The sequence below is a fragment of the Takifugu flavidus genome, chromosome 2 (genome assembly GCF_003711565.1).
Source record: "Takifugu flavidus isolate HTHZ2018 chromosome 2, ASM371156v2, whole genome shotgun sequence".
Classification (NCBI taxonomy): Eukaryota; Metazoa; Chordata; class Actinopteri; order Tetraodontiformes; family Tetraodontidae; genus Takifugu; species Takifugu flavidus.
This window is the reverse complement of record NC_079521.1, coordinates 146,065-169,187: the sequence shown is the minus strand read 5'-3', so window position 1 is coordinate 169,187 and position 23,123 is coordinate 146,065. Positions and strand designations below refer to the sequence as shown.

Sequence of the window (23,123 nt, the reverse complement as noted above, 5' to 3'; positions counted from 1 at the left end):
AACTTCCATTATAATGAGATGTTGAATTTAAATATTTATTATACACATTTTTACAGCATTGGAAAACTGTAAGAATGTTTGTCACATTTTTCTTCCTACAGAAATTATATTAAAATATAAAATATAGTCACACCATCTATTTCCATTTTCATATTTTTGAAAGAGCTCCAGGGAGCCACTAGGGCGGCGCTAGAGAGCCGCGTGTTGCCGACCCCTGCTGTGACCCCTGCTGTGACCCCTGCTCCGACCCTTCTGACCACCCAGGGAAGCTGCCACAGGTGTGATTGCTTGTGTTTGATGCAGGTGTGTATCTCCAGATCAGCTGTGTGTGTGTGTGTGTGTGTGTGTGTGTGTGTGTGCGTGCGTGCGTGTGTGTGTGTGTTAAGTTAAGCCCAGGACGCCGTCGCCCCACCACCTGAACCAGGCAACAGAACCCAACGACCCCTGCTGGGCAGATCACAGCGCCTCTCTACGTGCACGTCTACGTGCACAGCAGCTATAGTGGGTGGAGGTCTGTGTCTGGGCCACTGGCCTCCTGAGTCCAGAGGCCCATCCACATGGGTCGGTGCTGCTGCCCCTCACCTCAACCAGCTGCATCAGGTTCTCAAAGTACTCCTCCTCGTCGATGGTGAGCTTGCCGTTGTGGTAAATGATGCGGTAGTGCTCCACCTTCCCGTCACAGCTCACACACAGGGTGTAATCGCCAGGGTAGTTGGTGCTCTCCCGCACCAGGAAGAGGCCCGTCTCTGGAGGGTACAGGAGCCGCTCCGCCTGCTCCCGAGTGATCTTCCCATGGAACCACCTGGAGGAAGAGCAGAACCTCAGCTACACCGTGATGCTTGTGGATCAGTACCTTTATTCCTACAGCTGTCTCCAGCAGGTGGCAGTACAACCAACGTTCCAGTCAGATTTACTGGCCAGGATGGACAAAAGGACCAAAGAGGAGCGAGATGGAGGCAGAGGCTGCCACAGGAACCCCCCCAACACCTGCAGGATCTGCAGGGCTGGAGACCCCTAACCCCCCCCAACACCTGCAGGATCTGCAGGGCTGGAGACCCCTAACCCCCCCCAACACCTGCAGGATCTGCAGGGCTGGAGACCCCTAACCCCCCCCAACACCTGCAGGATCTGCAGGGCTGGAGACCCCTAACCCTAACCCTAACCCCCCCCAACACCTGCAGGATCTGCAGGGCTGGAGAACCCTAACCCCCCCCAACACCTGCAGGATCTGCAGGGCTGGAGACCCCTAACCCTAACCCTAACCCCCCCCAACACCTGCAGGATCTGCAGGGCTGGAGACCCCTAACCCTAACCCTAACCCCCCCCAACACCTGCAGGATCTGCAGGGCTGGAGACCCCTAACCCTAACCCCCCCCAACACCTGCAGGATCTGCAGGGCTGGAGAACCCTAACCCTAACCCTAACCCCCCCCAACACCTGCAGGATCTGCAGGGCTGGAGACCCCTAACCCTAACCCTAACCCTAACCCCCCCCAACACCTGCAGGATCTGCAGGGCTGGAGACCCCTAACCCCCCCCAACACCTGCAGGATCTGCAGGGTTGGAGACCCCTAACCCTAACCCTAACCCTAACCCCCCCCAACACCTGCAGGATCTGCAGGGCTGGAGAACCCTAACCCCCCCCAACACCTGCAGGATCTGCAGGGCTGGAGACCTCCACACATCCCACTTCTATCTATGGGGGGGGACTCATAGAACTCATTATCCCAAAGCTCCTAACCCCTAACCCCTAACCCTCACTCTGACTCCTAACCCTCACTCTGACTCCTAACCCTCACTCTGACTCCTAACCCTCACTCTGACTCCTAACCCTCACTCTGACTCCTAACCCTCACTCTGACTCCTAACCCCTAACTCCTAACTCTGACTCCTAACCCCTAACCCTCACTCTGACTCCTAACCCCTAACCCTAACCCTCACTCTGACTCCTAACCCCTAACCCTAACTCTGACTCCTAACCCTAACTCTGACTCCTAACCCTAACTCTGACTCCTAACCCTAACCCTAACCCCTAGCTCCTAACCCTAACTCCTAACCCCTAACTCTGACTCCTAACCCCTAGCTCCTAACCTTAACCTTAACCCTAACCCCTGGACCCAGGACAGGGTCCAGCCTCCATCTCTTATCTTTTGGGTGTAGCTGGAGGCTGGACCCAGGACAGGGTTCAGAACCCTTTGCTTAAGCCAAGAATTCTGTTGGACCTGGAAGGCTGAGAACGTTCCCTGGCCCCCTAACGTTCCCTAACCCTAACCCTAACCCAGGTGGACATGCTGTGTGGTACTTACGGCATGAGGCTGAGCTTCCCTCCGGACTTCACCCCCTCCCTCTTCTGGACATAGTTAGCTGGGATGGTGCCCTCTCTGCCCACCGTGTTTCTGGCCCGGTACCAGTTTGGATCCTGTCACAGAGGCACAGTATTAAGGGGGACTGATTCAGATGAGCTGAAGCTTCCATAGGATGAATCCTGTGCCTCCATAACCAGCTGCACATCTCGTCAAACTGCATCTTGGACCCGTTCTGAAGGGTGAGACGTTTAGATAATCTGGATACTGGTGCTGGTTCTGGGTCTTGGGTCAGCCTGGACCACTGCTGGAGTGGCACACCTCCCATCTGAACCTTTGCAGGACCACGTGAGACCACATTCCAGATTACTGGAACTGTGAGACCAGTTGAAAAATGTACAGAATTTGCATTTTACACTGTTGGATCTAAAGGAGGCTCAAAGTCCAGCTTTAAGATGCAAAAAGAGGAAACTGGAGCGGTAAAAAGAGGACGGAACGTCTTCATGACATCAATTAACCGACAGGTGTTGTGTCCTGGTCTAAGGTCTGGGGCCTGGGGCCTCCAGGATGGAGGTCTGGACCAGGAACCTTGCTGCTCTCTTTGGGCTCATGGTCTCGTTGACACCTCCATTATGACCACATTTCCTTTGTGGAACAAAGCAACTTGAGCCCTTCAAGTATTTTTCTGTCTTCACATGGATCCCTGATCCTGGTCTGTGAAGGGTTCGAGGGTCAGCTGACCAACTGTTGGAGGACCCAAAAGGAACAAGTTCATCGGTCCATAAACTGCTGCTCCATGTGTCTTGAGGACAGTCGGTGTGTTTTGGGTCGGTGGAACCTGTCCAGGAACCATCATTGATCAACACTGAGGGCTTCTCCTCTCACAGGGGTCTTCCAGTGGTTCCAGTCCTCCGAGGTGCTCAACAGAACCCCTGAAATAGATTCCATGGCTTGAACTTGTGAGAATCCACAAATCTAAGAGATCCTGGACGTGAGCGCGTCCCTGGACGTGAGCATGTCCCTGGACGTGAGCATGTCCCTGGACGTGAGCGCGTCCCGAGCTCCTGGACGTGAGCGAGCTCCTGGACGTGAGCGCGTCCCTGGACGTGAGCGCGTCCCTGGACGTGAGCATTTCCCTGGACGTGAGCGCGTCCTGGACGTGAGCGAGCTCCTGGACGTGAGCATGGCCCTGGACGTGAGCGCGCTCCTGGACGTGAGCATGTCCCTGGACGTGAGCGAGCTCCTGGACCTGAGCGCGTCCCTGGACGTGAGCGCGTCCCTGGACGTGAGCGCGTCCCTGGACCTGAGCGCGTCCCTGGACTTGAGCCCGTCCCTGGACCTGAGCGCGTCCCTGGACCTGAGCGCGTCCCTGGACGTGAGCGCGTCCCTGGACGTGAGCGCGCTCCTGGACGTGAGCATGTCCCTGGACGTGAGCGAGCTCCTGGACGTGAGCGAGCTCCTGGACCTGAGCGCGTCCCTGGACGTGAGCGCGTCCCTGGACGTGAGCGAGCTCCTGGACGTGAGCGCGTCCCTGGACTGAGCGCGTCCCTGGACGTGAGCGCGTCCCTGGACGTGAGCGAGCTCCTGGACGTGAGCGCGTCCCTGGACCTGAGCGCGTCCCTGGACGTGAGCGAGCTCCTGGACCTGAGCGAGCTCCTGGACGTGAGCGAGCTCCTGGACCTGAGCGAGCTCCTGGACGTGAGCGAGCTCCTGGACGTGAGCGCGTCCCTGGACCTGAGCGCGTCCCTGGACCTGAGCGCGTCCCTGGACGTGAGCGAGCTCCTGGACGTGAGCGCGTCCCTGGACCTGAGCGCGTCCCTGGACGTGAGCGCGTCCCTGGACCTGAGCGCGTCCCTGGACGTGAGCGCGTCCCTGGACGTGAGCGCGTCCCTGGACGTGAGCGCGTCCTGGACGTGAGCGAGCTCCTGGACCTGAGCGCGTCCCTGGACGTGAGCGCGTCCCTGGACCTGACCGCGTCCCTGGACGTGAGCGCGTCCCTGGACCTGAGCGCGTCCCTGGACCTGAGCGAGCTCCTGGACGTGAGCGCGTTGGAAGCCACCTGAGCTCCAACAGCAAAATATGCAAATTCTTGTAATTCTTCAGATGCTTTGAAGCCAAACAGAAGCAGCTGTTTTTACTGGCTCAGTTCCATGAGACTGATGTGAGACGTGTGGTTCTGCTTTGGAAGCTCGCATGTTCTAAAGGTTTGTGTGGTTCCAGGCAACATTGGGGGGGCCGGACTGGGCCGCTCTTACCCTGGTGACTCCAATAATAGTCAACACGTCTCCTTTACAGAAAGGCAGGTCCTGGTCATTGGCAGTCTGGAAGTTGTACTTGGCTACACACTCTGTTCCGGTGGACCATGGCACCTGCAGAGGTAAAGGGCTCATGGTCACATGACAGTCACAAAATTCAAATCAAAGAAAATGCAAATACTTTAGATCTTGTCGTCTAACTGGCTGGTTGAACATCCGACGCTTACATGCATGACCTTTGGCAAAGGTCAATGCCCCAATTCTGAGCCAAGCAGAGCTCCTCAGGACAGGAACCCAAGAACTTCTGCATGGTGACGTGGTGATTCCGAGTCCACGTGAGAAGATCCTACTTACATGCATCCCAGACATGATGAAGGGATTGTGGAGTCAGGAGTCCAGCAGCTTCACCGGTCAGCGTGTACCATCAGAGCTGGGATGAGAAAACACAGATAACAGGTCAGCATTTTGGGGGCTAACCTTTGAAAACAGGCCCTAACCCTAACCCTAACCCTGACTACAGGAACCCTAACCCTGACTACAGGAGCCCAACCCTGACTACAGGAACCCTAACCCTGACTACAGGAACCCTAACCCTGACTACAGGAACCCTAACCCTGACTACAGGAACCCTAACCCTAACCCTGACTACAGGAACCCTAACCCTAACCCTGACTACAGGAACCCTAACCCTGACTACAGGAACCCTAACCCTAACCCTGTAGAGTAGCTGACTACAGGAACCCTAACCCTGACTACAGGAACCCTAACCCTGACTACAGGAGCCTAACCCTGACTACAGGAGCCCTAACCCTGACTACAGGAGCCCTAACCCTGACTACAGGAGCCCTAACCCTGACTACAGGAGCCCTAACCCTGACTACAGGAACCCTAACCCTAACCCTGTAGAGTAGCTGACTACAGGAGCCCTAACCCTGACTACAGGAACCCTAACCCTGACTACAGGAACCCTAACCCTGACTACAGGAACCCTAACCCTGACTACAGGAACCCTAACCCTAACCCTGACTACAGGAACCCTAACCCTGACTACAGGAACCCTAACCCTGACTACAGGAACCCTAACCCTGACTACAGGAACCCTAACTACAGGAACCCTAACCCTAACCTTTGAAAACAGGCCCTAACCCTGACTACAGGAACCCTAACCCTGACTACAGGAACCCTAACCCTGACTACAGGAACCCTAACCCTGACTACAGGAACCCTAACCCTAACCCTGACTACAGGAACCCTAACCCTAACCCTGACTACAGGAACCCTAACCCTGACTACAGGAACCCTAACCCTGACTACAGGAACCCTAACCCTAACCCTGTAGAGTAGCTGACTACAGGAACCCTAACCCTGACTACAGGAACCCTAACCCTGACTACAGGAACCCTAACCCTAACCCTGACTACAGGAACCCTAACCCTAACCCTGACTACAGGAACCCTAACCCTGACTACAGGAACCCTAACCCTGACTACAGGAACCCTAACCCTGACTACAGGAACCCTAACCCTAACCTTTGAAAACAGGCCCTAACCCTGACTACAGGAACCCTAACCCTGACTACAGGAACCCTAACCCTGACTACAGGAACCCTAACCCTAACCCTGACTACAGGAACCCTAACCCTAACCCTGACTACAGGAACCCTAACCCTGACTACAGGAACCCTAACCCTAACCCTGACTACAGGAACCCTAACCCTAACCCTGACTACAGGAACCCTAACCCTGACTACAGGAACCCTACCCTGACTACAGGAACCCTAACCCTGACTACAGGAACCCTAACCCTGACTACAGGAACCCTAACCCTAACCCTGACTACAGGAACCCTAACCCTGACTACAGGAACCCTAACCCTAACCCTGTAGAGTAGCTGACTACAGGAACCCTAACCCTGACTACAGGAGCCCTAACCCTGACTACAGGAACCCTAACCCTAACCCTGACTACAGGAACCCTAACCCTGACTACAGGAACCCTAACCCTGACTACAGGAACCCTAACCCTGACTACAGGAGCCCTAACCCTGACTACAGGAACCCTAACCCTGACTACAGGAACCCTAACCCTGACTACAGGAACCCTAACCCTGACTACAGGAGCCCTAACCCTGACTACAGGAACCCTAACCCTGACTACAGGAACCCTAACCCTGACTACAGGAACCCTAACCCTGACTACAGGAGCCCTAACCCTGACTACAGGAGCCCTAACCCTGACTACAGGAGCCCTAACCCTGACTACAGGAACCCTAACCCTAACCCTGTAGAGTAGCTGACTACAGGAACCCTAACCCTGACTACAGGAGCCCTAACCCTGACTACAGGAACCCTACCCCTGACTACAGGAACCCTAACCCTAACCTTTGAAAACAGGCCCTAACCCTGACTACAGGAACCCTAACCCTGACTACAGGAACCCTAACCCTGACTACAGGAGCCCTAACCCTGACTACAGGAACCCTAACCCTAACCCTGACTACAGGAACCCTAACCTGACTACAGGAACCCTAACCCTGACTACAGGAGCCCTAACCCTGACTACAGGAACCCTAACCCTAACCCTGACTACAGGAACCCTACACCCTAACCCTGACTACAGGAACCCTAACCCTGACTACAGGAACCCTAACCCTGACTACAGGAACCCTAACCCTAACCCTGACTACAGGAACCCTAACCCTGACTACAGGAACCCTAACCCTAACCCTGACTACAGGAACCCTAACCCTAACCCTGACTACAGGAACCCTAACCCTGACTACAGGAACCCTAACCCTGACTACAGGAACCCTAACCCTGACTACAGAAAACCCTAACCCTGACTACAGGAACCCTAACCCTAACCCTGACTACAGGAACCCTAACCCTGACTACAGGAACCCTAACCCTAACCCTGTAGAGTACCCTGACTACAGGACCCCTCCTAACCCCTGACTACAGGAGCCCTAACCCTGACTACAGGAACCTAACCCTAACCCTACCCTGACTACAGGAACCCTAACCCTGACTACAGGAACCCTAACCCTGACTACAGGAACCCTAACCTTGACTACAGGAACCCTAACCCTAACCCTGTAGAGTAGCTGACTACAGGACCCTAACCCTGACTACAGGAACCCTAACCCTGACTACAGGAACCCTAACCCTGACTACAGGAACCCTAACCCTGACTACAGGAACCCTAACCCTATCCCTGTAGAGTAGCTGACTACAGGAACCCTAACCCTGACTACAGGAACCCTAACCCTGACTACAGGAACCCTAACCCTAACCCTGTAGAGTAGCTGACTACAGGAACCCTAACCCTGACTACAGGAACCCTAACCCTAACCCTGACTACAGGAACCTAACCCCTGACTACAGGAACCCTAACCCTAACCTTGACTACAGGACCCTAACCCTGACTACAGGAACCCTAACCCTGACTACAGGAACCCTAACCCTAACCTTTGAAAACAGGCCCTAACCCTAACCCTGACTACAGGAACCCTAACCCTGACTACAGGAACCCTAACCCTGACTACAGGAACCCTAACCCTAACCCCTAACATTTGGGTGATCTAACCCTAACCATCTGGGTGATCTAACCCTAACCATCTGGGTGATCTAACCCTAACCCTAACCATCTGGGTGATCTAACCCTAACCCTAACTGTCTGGGTGATCTAACCCTAACCATCTGGGTGATCTAACCCTAACCGTCTGGGTGATCTAACCCTAACCGTCTGGGTGATCTAACCCTAACCCTAACCATCTGGGTGATCTAACCCTAACCCTAACCGTCTGGGTGATCTAACCCTAACCATCTGGGTGATCTAACCCTAACCGTCTGGGTGATCTAACCCTAACCGTCTGGGTGATCTAACCCTAACCCTAACCATCTGGGTGATCTAACCCTAACCATCTGGGTGATCTAACCCTAACCGTCTGGGTGATCTAACCCTAACCGTCTGGGTGATCTAACCCTAACCCTAACCGTCTGGGTGATCTAACCCTAACCGTCTGGGTGATCTAACCCTAACCCTAACCGTCTGGGTGATCTAACCCTAACCCTAACTGTCTGGGTGATCTAACCCTAACTGTCTGGGTGATCTAACCCTAACCGTCTGGGTGATCTAACCCTAACCGTCTGGGTGATCTAACCCTAACCCTAACTAGCATGAAGAACTACTACAGGACGAGGAACATCCCATTTCAGAGGCTGCGTATCAGCAGTTGACACAAGCATCTCTTCCAGTGAAGAGAACAGGAAATTTCAAAACAGGAAGTGGCTAGCTGGGTTAGGGTTAAGGCTAGCTGCGCTGCTAGCTCCAGGGGATCTATGGCGATGTTTGTCAGAGCGCCATATCCTGTGTTGAATCAGGAAAAGGCCTAATTGCAGACCGCCGCACGCCGGCCGAGCCAAATATATCCAAGGCCCAGCAGCACCCTGAGGGCAGCACAGTCCAGAAAGAAAATCCCCAAAGCATTCTGGGAAAACTGAGCAAGACGGAAACTTTGCAACTTTCTACACCACTCTTTTCATTACATTTGTTCACCATTCAAGTTAACCTGATAACAGCTGCTGGCTGGTTTTAGTCACACCCCCGTCTCCATGATGGCTGGAGCGCTGACCCTCGTTAGTGTGATGATTCGTTATGACTATCGTTATGATCTGGTGACCCCACGTACGACCACGGCTAGGAGAGAATATCAAACTTTTCACAGTTAGGGTTAGGTTAACCCATAGTTAACCATTAGGGTTAGGTTAACCTAACCCTAACCCTAGGGGGAGGGTTAACCTAACCCTAACCCTAATGGTTAACTAAGGGTGTGTTATCCTGAAATCTGAACAAGGCAGAGGGTTACCATGGTTAGGATTAACATGGTTAGGGTTAGCATGGTTAGGGTTAGCATGGTTAGGGTTAGCATGGTTAGGGTCAGCATGGAGGCGGCCGTCCAGTGTGGTGACTAGCGTCGAGAGCGTAGACTGCTGTGCTCCTCAAAGATGACCCCCTTCCCCCCCACCAACGGTTCACTAATCCAACACCACGAGCACACAGGCGGCACACGGGCGGCGCACACGGGCGGCGCACACGGGCGGCGCACACGGGCGGCGCACACGGGCGGCGCACACAAGGCCGACGTGCAGGTGTTTGACAGAGGGACCATCTCACATTACTGACGCAGGAAAAGTGGAGCTGCGAGAATTTCTGACTAGAAATCTAATTTAGTTTCTGCTCCATTTTCTGCCCTCTAGTTGGGCTCCTAAAGGCTTTAGAATGAGTCCAGATCAATGCAGAGCTGTGTTGTTGCCATGGAAACAGCCTTGTAACGGTAGATATTAGCAAATGTGTCCTTTGTCACTGTAAAGTGAGAGTTAACCATCAACCATCATCAACCTGGATGCAGAACCCAAACACACTCCAGCACGTGACCGTTTCAAAGGAACACACAGGAAGTGAACTCCACACACACGGCTCAGCGCTGCAACAGAGCGTCCCACACGGAGCCTTCCTCAGCACGCCGGGGTCAGGGTTAGGGTCAGGGTTAGGGTCAGGGTCAGGGTTGGGTTTAGGGTCAGGGTTAGGGTTGGGGTTAGGGTCAGGGTCATGGTCAGGGTTGGGGTCAGGGTTGGGTTTAGGGTCAGGGTTAGGGTCAGGGTCAGGGTTGGGTTTAGGGTCAGGGTTAGGGGTCACGGTCAGGGTTGGGGTTAGGGTCAGGGTCATGGTCAGGGTTGGGTTTAGGGTCAGGGTCAGGGTTGGGTTTAGGGTTAGGGTTAGGGTCAGGGTCAGGGTCAGGGTCTCAGACTCTTCTGTGAGGAGGTCGACAGTAAGTTACAGACACCATTCAGCACCTGGGTCGATGGACTCAAACACACACGTCAAACACACACGTGAGCGCGTCCCTGGACCTGAGCGCCCTCTGGCCCCTCTGGCCCTGTCCCTGGCTCTGCTCTGAGTTATAAATACATGTGAAACACCTGAATGGAGATGTGAAGATATTGGGATCCTGACTCAGTATTGATCAGGGTCAGGGTTGGGTTTAGGGTCAGGGTTGGGGTCAGGGTTAGGGTCAGGGTTGGGTTTAGGGTTAGGGTCAGGGTTGTAGGGTTAGGGTTATAAACAGCCCATGTAGCCGCCCGCCTCTACTCCAGTCACCCTCCAGAACCATCAGCCCACATAAAGAACCAAGCAGGAAGAAGACAGAAGCGACAGCGGGCCCACGGTCTGCTCCTCTGACGTAACCAGGCTCTGCTCACCAACAACGGCGGATTAGAAAAGCAGCCAGGCAGGAAGTAGAAGAAAGAAAGGAAGAGGGAGAGAAAACCGCCCTTCTCCTCCCTCCATTAGTGGGACGCTGCTAGATGGAGAGAGCAGGAGGAGGAAGGGTAGTGGTGACAGCTTATTGTTTAAGCTCTGTGTGCTGTAGCACGCACGTGCACGCGCACACTTATCCTCTCATCTCTGGCAGCACCAGGCTGCAGTTGTTTATTCATTGCATCAATTAGAGCAGGGCTCAACTCTCCTTTTGGGATTTCCCCGTTAGCTGCTGGATCCAGCAGCACAAACCACCTCTAGGCTTCTGTGGTCTGCAGCGTTAGCTAGCTTGGGCTCCGGTGGGCAGGTCAGGTAACAATGGATGGCTCTATCACAGAGATTTAGGCCACACATCAGAAGAGCAAGAGAATAAGAGCAGCTCCTACAGGAAAGGTGGACCTGCTCCCCCCTCTGAGGTGGCCAGGGTCGTCGCTGAACCCTGAGAGTCTGACCAATGTCGTCTTCAGGTTGGAGCAGCGCAGATCTCCAATGAGTACGGTTGGAAATCTAAAGTAACTCGTCATCTCACACCTCACCTGAGTGCCGATGATTGTTGGATTTACAATGAAACCACCTTGGTTTAAACATTTCTCTGGGCCGTTAGTGAGAGGCTGTGAACTATGGGATGGCAGGGACACACAGGCTCTCACCACACAGGGGTGGTTCTTCAACTGGCCACATTTAGAGCAGATGGGTGGAGACAAGAGGAGACACCGAGTCCTGATGCTTTCCATCCTCCTCTGATGGCAACACATCAGGTGCCCTCAGAGGTGCCCTCTCGATCAGGAGCCCTCTCGATCAGGAGCCCTCTAGATCAGGAGCCCTCTCGATCAGGAGCCCTCAGAGGAGCCCTCTCGATCAGGAGCCCTCAGAGGAGCCCTCTCGATCAGGAGCCCTCAGAGGTGCCCTCTCGATCAGGAGCCCTCAGAGGTGCCCTCTCGATCAGGTGCCCTCAGAGGTGCCCTCTCGATCAGGTGCCCTCAGAGGAGCCCTCTCGATCAGGTGCCCTCTCGATCAGGAGCCCTCTCGATCAGGTGCCCTCAGAGGTGCCCTCTCGATCAGGAGCCCTCTCGATCAGGTGCCCTCTCGATCAGGTGCCCTCTAGATCAGGAGCCCTCTCGATCAGGAGCCCTCTCGATGAGGTGCCCTCTCGATCAGGAGCCCTCTCGATGAGGTGCCCTCTCGATCAGGAGCCCTCTCGATGAGGTGCCCTCAGAGGTGCCCTCTCGATCAGGAGCCCTCTCGATGAGGTGCCCTCTCGATCAGGAGCCCTCTCGATGAGGTGCCCTCTCGATCAGGAGCCCTCTCGATGAGGTGCCCTCTAGATCAGGTGCCCTCAGAGGTGCCCTCAGAGGAGCCCTCTCGATGAGGTGCCCTCTCGATGAGGTGCCCTCAGAGGTGCCCTCTCGATGAGGTGCTCTCTCGATGAGGTGCCCTCAGAGGAGCCCTCTCGATGAGGTGCCCTCTCGATCAGGAGCCCTCAGAGGTGCCCTCAGAGGTGCCCTCTAGATCAGGTGCCCTCTAGATCAGGTGCCCTCTCGATGAGGTGCCCTCAGAGGTGCCCTCAGAGGTGCCCTCAGAGGTGCCCTCTAGATGAGGTGCCCTCTAGATCAGGTGCCCTCAGAGGTGCCCTCTAGATCAGGAGCCCTCAGAGGTGCCCTCTAGATCAGGTGCCCTCAGAGGTGCCCTCTAGATCAGGTGCCCTCAGAGGTGCCCTCTAGATCAGGAGCCCTCAGAGGTGCCCTCTAGATCAGGTGCCCTCAGAGGTGCCCTCTAGATCAGGTGCCCTCAGAGGTGCCCTCTAGATCAGTGGAGGAGAAGAGAAGGCAGCAAAGGAAGAGGAACAAAGGAAGAGGAACAAAGAAGGTGGAGCAGGTGCAGCTCCAGAGCTCTGGGATAAGGGTTAGGGTTAAAAGAGTGTGACCAATGAAAAGCCTTCCGACAAAGGCTGGTGGACGCGGGTCAAAGGGTTATCGTGGCTGACTAACCAACCTATGTGATGACGCTGACGTATCCACCTGTCCTGTTCTGAACATCTCACCACACATGTTGTCAACACGGATGTTGTCATCAGAATTTTGACCCCACTTTTCAACCAAACCAAGCAAACGTGCACATATGGTGCACATGTAAAGGACGTCCTGCTCAAGAAAGCTCACAGCACATTTCTATACCTGCAGCTTGTGGAGAAAGGTCAGCACTGTGGGGCAGAACCACAACCAGGAGATGCGTACACTGCTCAGCTTCAGCAGAGAAGAGCTCAGCAAGGCTCTGCTAACAGAGCAGCTGAGTGCAGCCACCACCACAAGATCCAGAGCTTCTCTTCATGACCCGAGCAACACAAGACACCCAGGACTGTTGCTGGACACCTGAAGCGCACGTAAATGTGTTGGTCTGAGTGATATTGGTGCCTCGTATCACACAGACATGATGGGAGATGGATGAGCTCCAGCAGGTATACACCTGTAGACCACTATATACCTCAGTGGACGTTATGTTCAGCAGCATGATGAGCCATCTTTAGAAAAGCAGGATTCCATCTCTTTGTTATCTGACACAACAGGTCAACAGGTCACACACACACACACACACCAACAACACTGACAACAGAAAACAAGCATGGCGATGCTAACAGCCTAGCATACTGAGACAGAGACTCAGAGATGACAGACAGAACTGACAGTTGGGAGGACTGAGAAGTGGAGGGTTAGATAACAGCAGTCACCAGTCAGTTCTGCAGGTCCCTCTCACCCATGAGGGTCAGAGGTCGGGGCATGGGGCACACTTTAGTATTCATGTCTGGAGTCATCCATGCTGGGGGCAACCAAAGCCCGTTAGGGTCAGTGGGGTTAGGGTTAGTAGGGTCAGTAGGGTTAGGGTCAGTAGGGTTAGGGTCAGTAGGGTTAGGGTTAGGGTTAGTAGGGTCAGTAGGGTTAGGGTTAGTAGGGTCAGTAGGGTTAGGGTCAGAAGGGTTAGGGTCAGTAGGGTCAGTAGGGTTAGGGTCAGTGGGGTTAGGGTTAGTAGGGTTAGGGTTAGTAGGGTCAGTAGGGTTAGGGTCAGAAGGGTCAGTAGGGTTAGGGTCAGTAGGGTTAGGGTTAGTAGGGCTAGGGTTAGGGTCAGTAGGGTTAGGGTTAGTAGGGTCAGTAGGGTTAGGGTCAGAAGGGTTAGGGTCAGTAGGGTTAGGGTCAGTAGGGTCAGTGGGGTTAGGGTTAGTAGGGTTAGGGTTAGTAGGGTTAGGGTTAGTAGGGTCAGTAGGGTTAGGGTCAGAAGGGTCAGTAGGGTTAGGGTCAGAAGGGTTAGGGTTAGTAGGGTCAGTAGGGTTAGGGTCAGAAGGGTCAGGGTTAGTAGGGTTAGGGTCAGTAGGGTCAGTAGGGTTAGGGTCAGTGGGGTTAGGGTTAGTAGGGTCAGTAGGGTTAGGGTCAGTAGGGTTAGGGTTAGTAGGGTCAGGGTCAGTAGGGTTAGGGTTAGTAGGGTTAGGGTTAGTAGGGTCAGTAGGGTTAGGGTCAGAAGGGTCAGTAGGGTTAGGGTCAGAAGGGTTAGGGTCAGTAGGGTTAGGGTTAGTAGGGTCAGTAGGGTTAGGGTCAGTGGGGTTAGGGTTAGTAGGGTCAGTAGGGTTAGGGTCAGTAGGGTTAGTAGGGTTAGGGTTAGTAGGGTCAGTGGGGTTAGGGTCAGAAGGGTCAGTAGGGTTAGGGTCAGGAGGGTTAGGGTCAGAAGGGTTAGGGTTAGTAGAGTTAGCCAAGTTTGTCTCTACGATTGCTTGTGTTTTATGCAGAACTGTTGCTCACACACATATATATGTATATATATATATATGTGTGTAGTTGTACTTCCATCATCTGTGATTCCAAATTTTGTAATATCTCAATGTCCACATCAAAATCTGGTATAGCATTAGTTTCTTCACCTTTTAAGACAAGAATAATTAATATTTGCCCAGACAAAAGCAAGCAAATATTACCTGTTAATACTCAGGCCTGTTTCAGTCCAACCCCAGAGACGGCCTTAACTGGGTCATGTTTCTTTTCATAGGCCGCCGTACGAAATGTAGCCTAATTAGCCACAAAGCTAAAGCCCAGAAGACGCTGCTGCTACTGTAATGGAATGTATTCTCAGTAGCGGTGGAAGAGTAAAGACGAGCTCACAACCATCCTCAAATATCCCCAACTACTGTCGAAATGCATATCTGGAAAACTGGAATGTTTGTTCAAAATTGTTTCCCAGTATCATCGGCGCATCACTTTAGCATCAATGATGTCATTTCATGGCGGCGTAGCGCCACCACAAGCCCTTTATGTCTATTGTTACTGTATGTTGTATCATATGACCCCTTCAACACCATGCTGAACTTGAACCCCCCACCAGGGGGGGTATGAACGTCACCCTACGCTGTCAAAACTCAAACTGTGCTTTATGCAGCAACATTTGATGGAAAATTCGCCCTTGAGCATCATAAATGTGATCAAGTCTGCTGCAGAGTCAACAGTGAGGGCTAGGGGTTAGAGGGTTAGGGTTGGGGTTAGAGGGTTAGGGTTAGAGGGTTAAGGTTGGGGGTTAGGGTTAGAGGGTTAGGGGGTTAGAGTTAGAGGGTTAGGGTTTGGGGGTTAGGGTTAGAGGGTTGGGGTTAGAGGGTTAGGGTTAGAGGGTTAGGGTGAGAGGGTTAAGGTTGGGGGTTGGGGTTAGAGGGTTAGGGTTTGGGGGTTAGGGTTGGGGTTAGGGTTAGAGGGTTAGGGGGTTAGGGTTAGAGGGTTAGGGTTAGGGTTAGGGGGTTAGGATTAGGGCTAGAGCTAGCATTTTACTGAGCTCAGTAAGGTTTGTTGATGTGACTGATGAATTAGGTGGACTTCTGTCATCTGTTATGAGGACTAAAAGCCCTCCATTATACAAGACTATGTAGCCAACATGTTGTAGACAGTCGTATTATAGGAGTTATGAACCTAAATATCCTGTCTCGGTGCCCTGGTTTATTTAGTGTGCGTACTTAGACTGGTTAACAGCTCGCGCTACAGCAGCTAACGACCGATAGTGTGACTTGATCTGACACCACCAGCACATCTGCAACAGATTAAAGCTCATTCTAACCGACCAGTCAGGTTCAATTCATGTTTACATGGCATTCCTTAGAATCACATGATGCTTAAATGACTTTTCTGAGATGTTTTTAACTCTAACCCTGACCCCCAAACGTACCCAAACATCCACTTTCTGCCGCTTCTCTAATACCAGGACAGCAGCCTGAACACCCAGACTTTCCTCTCCCTGGAGACGTCCTCCAGCTCTTCAGGGAGAATCCAAGGTGTTCCCAGGGCTTTAACATATGCCTGGAACACCTCCCAAGGTAGGTGTCCAGGGGCTGTGGAACCAGCTCCCTGTCCAGGTCCAGGATGCTGACCTCTTTAAGACAATGAAACAGGTTCTACAACAAACCTATCAGTTAATATCAGGCCAGTTTCAGGAAGATCCAGGAACGGCTACGTAGACCGAGGGATATTAGCAGACACAGACTTAGCTGGATGTGTGAGGTGAACATGTTACACACATTTATGTGTGTAACACAGAGCAACCCTAACCCTCGCCTCCACAGAGCAACCCTAACCCTAGCCTCCACAGAGCAACCCTAACCCTCGCCTCCACAGAGCAACCCTAACCCTAGCCTCCACAGAGCAACCCTAACCCTAGCCTCCACAGAGCAACCCTAACCCTCGCCTCCACAGAGCAACCCTCGCCGCCACAGAGCAACCCTCGCCTCCACAGAGCAACCCTAACCCTCGCCTCCACAGAGCAACCCTAACCCTAGCCTCCACAGAGCAACCCTAACCTCCACAGAGCAACCCTAACCCTAGCCTCCACAGAGCAACCCTCGCCTCCACAGAGCAACCCTAACCCTCACCTCCACAGAGCAACCCTAACCCTCACCTCCACAGAGCAACCCTCGCCTCCACAGAGCAACCCTAACCCTCGCCTCCACAGAGCAACCCTAACCCTCGCCTCCACAGAGCAACCCTAACCCTCGCCTCCACAGAGCAACCCTAACCCTCGCCTCCACAGAGCAACCCTAACCCTCGCCTCCACAGAGCAACCCTAACCCTCGCCTCCACAGAGCAACCCTAACCCTCGCCTCCACAGAGCAACCCTAACCCTAGCCTCCACAGAGCAACCCCAACCCTAGCCTCCACAGAGCAACCCTAACCCTCGCCTCCACAGAGCAACCCTAACCCTAGCCTCCACAGAGCAACCCCAACCCTCGCCTCCACAGAGCAACTCTAACCCTCGCCTCCACAGAGCAACCCCAACCCTAGCCTCCACAGAGCAACCCTAACCCTCGCCTCCACAGAGCAACCCCAACCCTAGCCTCCACAGAGCAACCCTAACCCTAGCCTCCACAGAGCAACCCTAACCTCCACAGAGCAACCCTAACCCTCTCGAGTACCCGGTCTGGGTCCAAACCAGTCAGAGCTAAAGCCAGTGGGAGGACTGTGCTCTCAGGCAACGCCTCCACTCGTACAGGCTGAGCACCCCCCTTACAGTGCACGTAATGTGACCTCCTTTCTCAACACCCTTCCTGCTTCCTCTCAGCATTGTGACGTCCTATGGACGACTGGGGCAGCACTTCAGGTTCCATGTTGGCCAAGCAGCTTCTGCTAAGGGGTCTATACAACGGTGAAGGCTACGGTGCAGCTAACCCTAACTCTTTAGTTCAAATGAACAAAGCAGCTTTGATCCCAAGACTTTAGAGTAGGCCCAGTCAGCACCGTGCTGCCTACCAGCAGACTATAGGATCCACACTTTGTTTTTAATGTTGGGGTCAGATCTGGAGCAATGAACTGGCTCGGGACCACCTGAGTAACGTCTCTTCTTACCAGTTCACGGATTGACTCAGTGTTAACTTCTGGTCAGTCTGCCTGACTCTTCTGACTCTTCTGCCTGCACATTTAGCACCTGCACAGCTAGAACACTGCTGCTGGCACTCTGTGCACGTGACAATCCAGAATTTGACTTTACTGGGCTAGCCACAAGCCACGGAGCAAAGATGCAAATGCTACATTAGCATGGATGCAGTTGTCACAAAGGCCCGAGTGCATCAAGTCTCGTTGCATCTTAGCGTGCAAAGTGTATCACGCTAACCCAACCAAACGACTTCATCCCAAAAAGATTTAGATTCCCAACGTTCCTCAGGGGGGAGCAGATGGAGATGAGCTCCACTTCTACACATTCGTCTCTTCAGGCTCCGAAACAGCGACTTTACCTTCATCTCACGTGCATCAGAAAAAGGACACAATGATAACAAATATTACAATTCTCAATTTAACTATGCAGAACATTTAAATCTATAAAGGTTACATAAGTAGTTTGGAGGTGCAAAAAACATCCCTGAGAAAATGTGTAAAGAGCAATATATCTCTATCTATCTATCTATCTATCTATCTATCTATCTATCTATCTATCTATCTATCTATCTATCTATCTATCTATCTATCTATCTATCTATCAAGGCGGCCTCTCTTCAGCAGCCACAAGTGTGCACGTGTGCACGTGCGCACACACTTTGTCCTCTCACACCGTTTGGAGTACAGACGGCCGCCAACGATGGCGAGATTCAAACGTGTTGAATCGAAGATTTTTCCTCTCAGAAGATGCGACCAACGTGTGAGGCGGTGTGTCGCTCGTTTTCTGATGAATCTCGTGACCCCAGCGGTTGTTTCTGGGGGAGGAGCCACTCCTACCTGCACAGGTGTGTTTGTGATGTTGGCAACATTCTGAGGCAGAGTGACGGAGATCTATTTGGCAAAGTTTGAAGCCTTTTAAAAGCGGAAGTAAAGACCCCTGAGAGCAGAGCCCGTTTGGCCCCTCCCTGGTGGACCTGAAGGTCACCAGGTCACCGTCTGGGTCACCAGAGTGGTGAAGCAGGTGCTCAGAGCTGGCAGGCAGGTCACCTGCTACACGTAGTGAAGCACAGTTGAAGGTATAGAACCTGGCTCTCAAGTCTGTGGTCCACATTCAGGTCCCTGCTGAAGTCTGAGAGATCGACCAGATCACTTTGGTTAGGGTTAGACACTCCAAACCACAGGTAACTGTTCAGTGGGGCCCAGAGCATCAAAGTCCATCATCAGTACAGGTGTACGGCACAACACCTGAGGAAGAAGCCCTGAGCACGACCAGGTTAGGGTTAACCACAACTCCCTAGAAAGACTGAGATAACCGGGCTTGACCTGCCGTCACCTCCATCAGCACCCGGACAGAGGGCCACCATGATTTCTGAATAAAGGCTGCTACCAATATAAGCTACCAGCTGAAGCTACCAGCTGAAGCCATCAGCTACCAGCTGAAGCTACCAGCTACCAGCTACCAGCTGAAGCTATCAGCACCCGGACGGAGGGCCACCATGATTTCTGAATAAAGGCTGCTACCAATATAAGCTACCAGCTGAAGCTACCAGCTGAAGCTACCAGCTGAAGCCATCAGCTACCAGCTGAAGCTATCAGCTGAAGCTATCAGCTATCATCTGAAGCTACCAGCTACCAGCTGAAGCTACCAGCTGAAGCTATCAGGTTTGCTCTCTGACAGCATCACCCACGTGTCCTAAAATCCAAAATAACGCATAAAGGCCGGTCAGTCATGTTAGCATCAGCGAGCCTTCGTTCCTGGCATGTTTAGTATCTGAGGGATCAAACAGCTGCGTGTCCAACAAGCAGAGGTGAGACACACTGCCACGATAGCCTCGCTAATAGTTCCTTGGATGATGTGAATCTGACATCACGTCGTCTGTCTCTCAAAGAAAACAAACGGAAGGTGCACGAGAGGCCACGGCAGGCCCCCGCAGCCAATCAGCAGGCCCCTTCTGCCACGGCAGGCCCCCACAGCCAATCAGCAGGCCCCTTCTGCCACGGCAGGCCACCACAGCCAATCAGCAGGCCCCTTCTGCCACGGCAGGCCCCCACAGCCAATCAGCAGGCCCCTTCTGCCACGGCAGGCCCCCACAGCCAATCAGCAGGCCCCTTCTGCCACGGCAGGCCCCCACAGCCAATCAGCAGGCAGGAACAGTGGCGACTCGGCAGGTACCAAAACATCTCACGTAGCAGAAATCTGCAGGAACCTCAAGTCTCGGCCCATCTGGTAGCGAGACGTGTGGCTTCATCACGAGCCTGGAAATGGTTTTACAAGGGTGATGGTAAAAATAACGTTATAAGCAAGACAGCCGATACATGGCCGCAGTTCTACGCATAATGAGCCATATGGAAGAACCTGAGGAAGATGTACTGTGACATGTAAAGAACCCGAGGAAGATGGACTGTGACATGTAAAGAACCCGAGGAAGATGGACTGTGACATGTAAAGAACCCGAGGAAGATGGACTGTGACATGTAAAGAACCCGAGGAAGATGTACTGTGACATGTAAAGAACCCGAGGAAGATGTACTGTGACATGTAAAGAACCCGAGGAAGATGTACTGTGACATGTAAGAACCTGAGGAAGATGTACTCTGACATGTAAAGAACCCGAGGAAGATGGACTGTGACATGTAAAGAACCCGAGGAAGATGGACTGTGACATGTAAAGAACCTGAGGAAGATGTACTCTGACATGTAAAGAACCCGAGGAAGATGTACTCTGACATGTAAAGAACCTGAGGAAGATGTACTCTGACATGTAAAGAACCTGAGGAAGATGTACTCTGACATGTAAAGAACCTGAGGAAGATGTACTGTGACATGTAAAGAACCTGAGGAAGATGGACTGTGACATGTAAAGAACCTGAGGAAGATGGACTGTGACATGTAAAGAACCTGAGGAAGATGTACTGTGACATGTAAAGAACCTGAGGAAGATGTACTGTGACATGTAAAGAACCTGAGGAAGATGTACTGTGACATGTAAAGAACCCGAGGAAGATGGACTCTGACATGTAAAGAACCCAAGGAAGATGTACTGTGACATGTAAAGAACCTGAGGAAGATGGACTGTGACATGTAAAGAACCCGAGGAAGATGTACTGTGACATGTAAAGAACCCGAGGAAGATGTACTGTGACATGTAAAGAACCCGAGGAAGATGTACTCTGACATGTAAAGAACCTGAGGAAGATGTACTGTGACATGTAAAGAACCTGAGGAAGATGTAGTGTGACATGTAAAGAACCCAAGGAAGATGTACTCTGACATGTAAAGAACCCAAGGAAGATGTACTCTGACATGTAAAGAACCTGAGGAAGATGGACTGTGACATGTAAAGAACCTGAGGAAGATGTACTGTGACATGTAAAGAACCCGAGGAAGATGGACTGTGACATGTAAAGAACCTGAGGAAGATGGACTGTGACATGTAAAGAACCTGAGGAAGATGGACTCTGACATGTAAAGAACCTGAGGAAGATGGACTGTGACATGTAAAGCACGTAAACGGTGGCGGCACATTAGCCAACGCCGCTGCTAACAGCCAAGAGAAGCCCAACGACAGCAGGGGGGGCGTGCACACTCACCAGGCTCCCCACTAACTCCCATTTGGACTCGGTCAGCACTACAAGGACGGACAGCAGTAAAGTCCTTGGTTTGATCCTGGTTACTGACCTTTTTAAGATCAAAGGTCAACGACCCTGCAGGATCATAAAGGAAATGTAACGATGCGTTCTGAAAACAGCTCATTCTTTTTCTGTGATTTGGCCCAAACTAGCAGCAGCTGCAGCAGAACCTGGTGATTTAGACACCTTCCCAGGTCCAAAGTTCCAGACTTGGAGTTGCCTTGTTGCCACGGTGTCCTGGCGCGACAATACTCGGTCTATTTGACCTGAAATATTGAATGAGATTTACATTCTGATGCCATTTGTTAACAAGGTTTTGAACAAAAGCTCAGATATATATGTTCTACAACCTTAAGACAACCCTGAGTAGTTAGCCGACTCATTAGTTAACTAGTAATCCTCAGTAAAAGTGACTAAACGTGTCATGGTGATGATGCTAACATGATCCTTCTGCACAGCCAAGAAATCGCCACATATAAACTGCACCTAAAATATTGGACGTTTCCAGAAGCATCGTTTTCTTTGATGGGTTCGAATCTGAAGGATCGAACGGTACCGTCGACCCGGATGAATGTGTTGTCCAATATGTGGCGTGTTTAGCTGTGTCCGATAATGGATCCTATGACGTTACACCACCTTAACTAGCCGCTAAAGCTAACGCCGAAGGTTTATCTGGTTAACCAAACAGCACCTCAACCATGTCAGCATGTTAACTACATTTCACACGCGCACACACACAATAGCAGGACAGAAGCAGGAAGATCTCCCGGTGAGCTTCAGGTTGCAGATGCAACCCCAGGCAAACGATGGGCAACTCACCGCAGAGATACCAGTGGAACCAGTGTGGCCAGTCTAGCGTCGGTGCTGCGAGCGAGACAAGCTAGCGATGAAGAGCCATGAGGAGCGGCCGTGCGGGCGGGCTGAGTTCGCTACAAAATCCCAAATGCGGCTCGACGTTGGCGGCGGTCCGATGTCTGCATCGGTGCGGGGGTTTTGCGTGCCTGTAAACGCGTATCCGTGCGTGTGCGGGGCGAATCTCTGCGGCCTGCTGCTGCTGCGAGAGGAAATGGTCTCCGGGGTGCGCATGCGCAGAGGAGCAGCGTGGCCATGCCAAGCGGCGTGACCGCGCCACCGTGCGGTCAACAGGTGAAGCGCTCTGTGGCCGACCGTGCGGGGGTTCCAGTTAGTCAGGGACCCTTTAATAATTACCCTTTAATCATTTAATTAATTACCGTAACACACTTTAAAAGTGCCAGAAGCACAAGTGAAATCAGGAATTTTTGGGATGCTTTTCTCATTTCAGGCTCAAAAAGCCGAAGCAACATTACAGCGGCTGCATTTATTAGGCTCAAATCTGAAGGAGGTGATTTCTTTTGCTTAAAGAACAAAGTCTTCCACAAAATGTTGATTTGGGAGCCACGCTAACCCTTTTCCACGCTCCCTCCTTGCCTCCCGTGGACCGTGAGCAGCTTCAGTCGACCATGAGGGTCTACTGGAACTCCAACAACTCTACAATGGTTGAATTTCACCACCATTACTGGAGCCTAAAGGGTTCCCAAATGCTCCCAGTTTAGTTCCAGTTTTTGGGAGTGTGCGGACGCGGTCTTCCCATGTGAATAACCTCTCATTCAGCCAGTGAGCGATGCTGGGTCCTTCCAAGCCAGGTTTCCTGGCCCCCCCAGTGCCGAGCAGCCCGGGTGGTCAATCAGGAAACTACCAACCACAGAGATGGTGG

The 23,123-nt window shown here is 52.6% G+C and overlaps 1 protein-coding gene and 1 long non-coding RNA gene across 5 annotated transcripts in view; one reads left to right on the top strand and one right to left on the bottom strand.

Annotated features, from left to right (window-relative positions):
- Positions 1–22,481, bottom strand: part of LOC130518343 (tyrosine-protein kinase CSK) — a 28,270-nt gene extending 5,789 nt beyond the window's left edge. The window contains exons 1-6 of one of the 4 annotated variants that reach the window (XM_057020890.1): positions 22,208–22,452; positions 21,350–21,463; positions 4,912–4,987; positions 4,558–4,671; positions 2,306–2,418; positions 583–802 (exon numbers count right to left, since the gene is read on the bottom strand). In XM_057020890.1, the coding sequence (XP_056876870.1) occupies positions 583–802; positions 2,306–2,418; positions 4,558–4,671; positions 4,912–4,926 (462 nt within the window). In that variant the 5' untranslated portion in view covers positions 4,927–4,987; positions 21,350–21,463; positions 22,208–22,452. Of the gene's footprint in view, positions 1–582; positions 803–2,305; positions 2,419–4,557; positions 4,708–4,911; positions 4,988–9,126; positions 9,151–21,349; positions 21,464–22,207 lie in introns of those variants that run through there. The other 3 variants (XM_057020872.1, XM_057020880.1, XM_057020863.1) reach the window with 3 other exon arrangements.
- On the top strand, positions 9,933–10,448 carry LOC130518361 (uncharacterized). The gene is made up of 3 exons (XR_008948007.1): positions 9,933–10,103; positions 10,211–10,228; positions 10,344–10,448. It is a non-coding gene; the product is annotated as an uncharacterized LOC130518361 (long non-coding RNA).
- Positions 22,482–23,123: the final 642 nt, after the last annotated feature.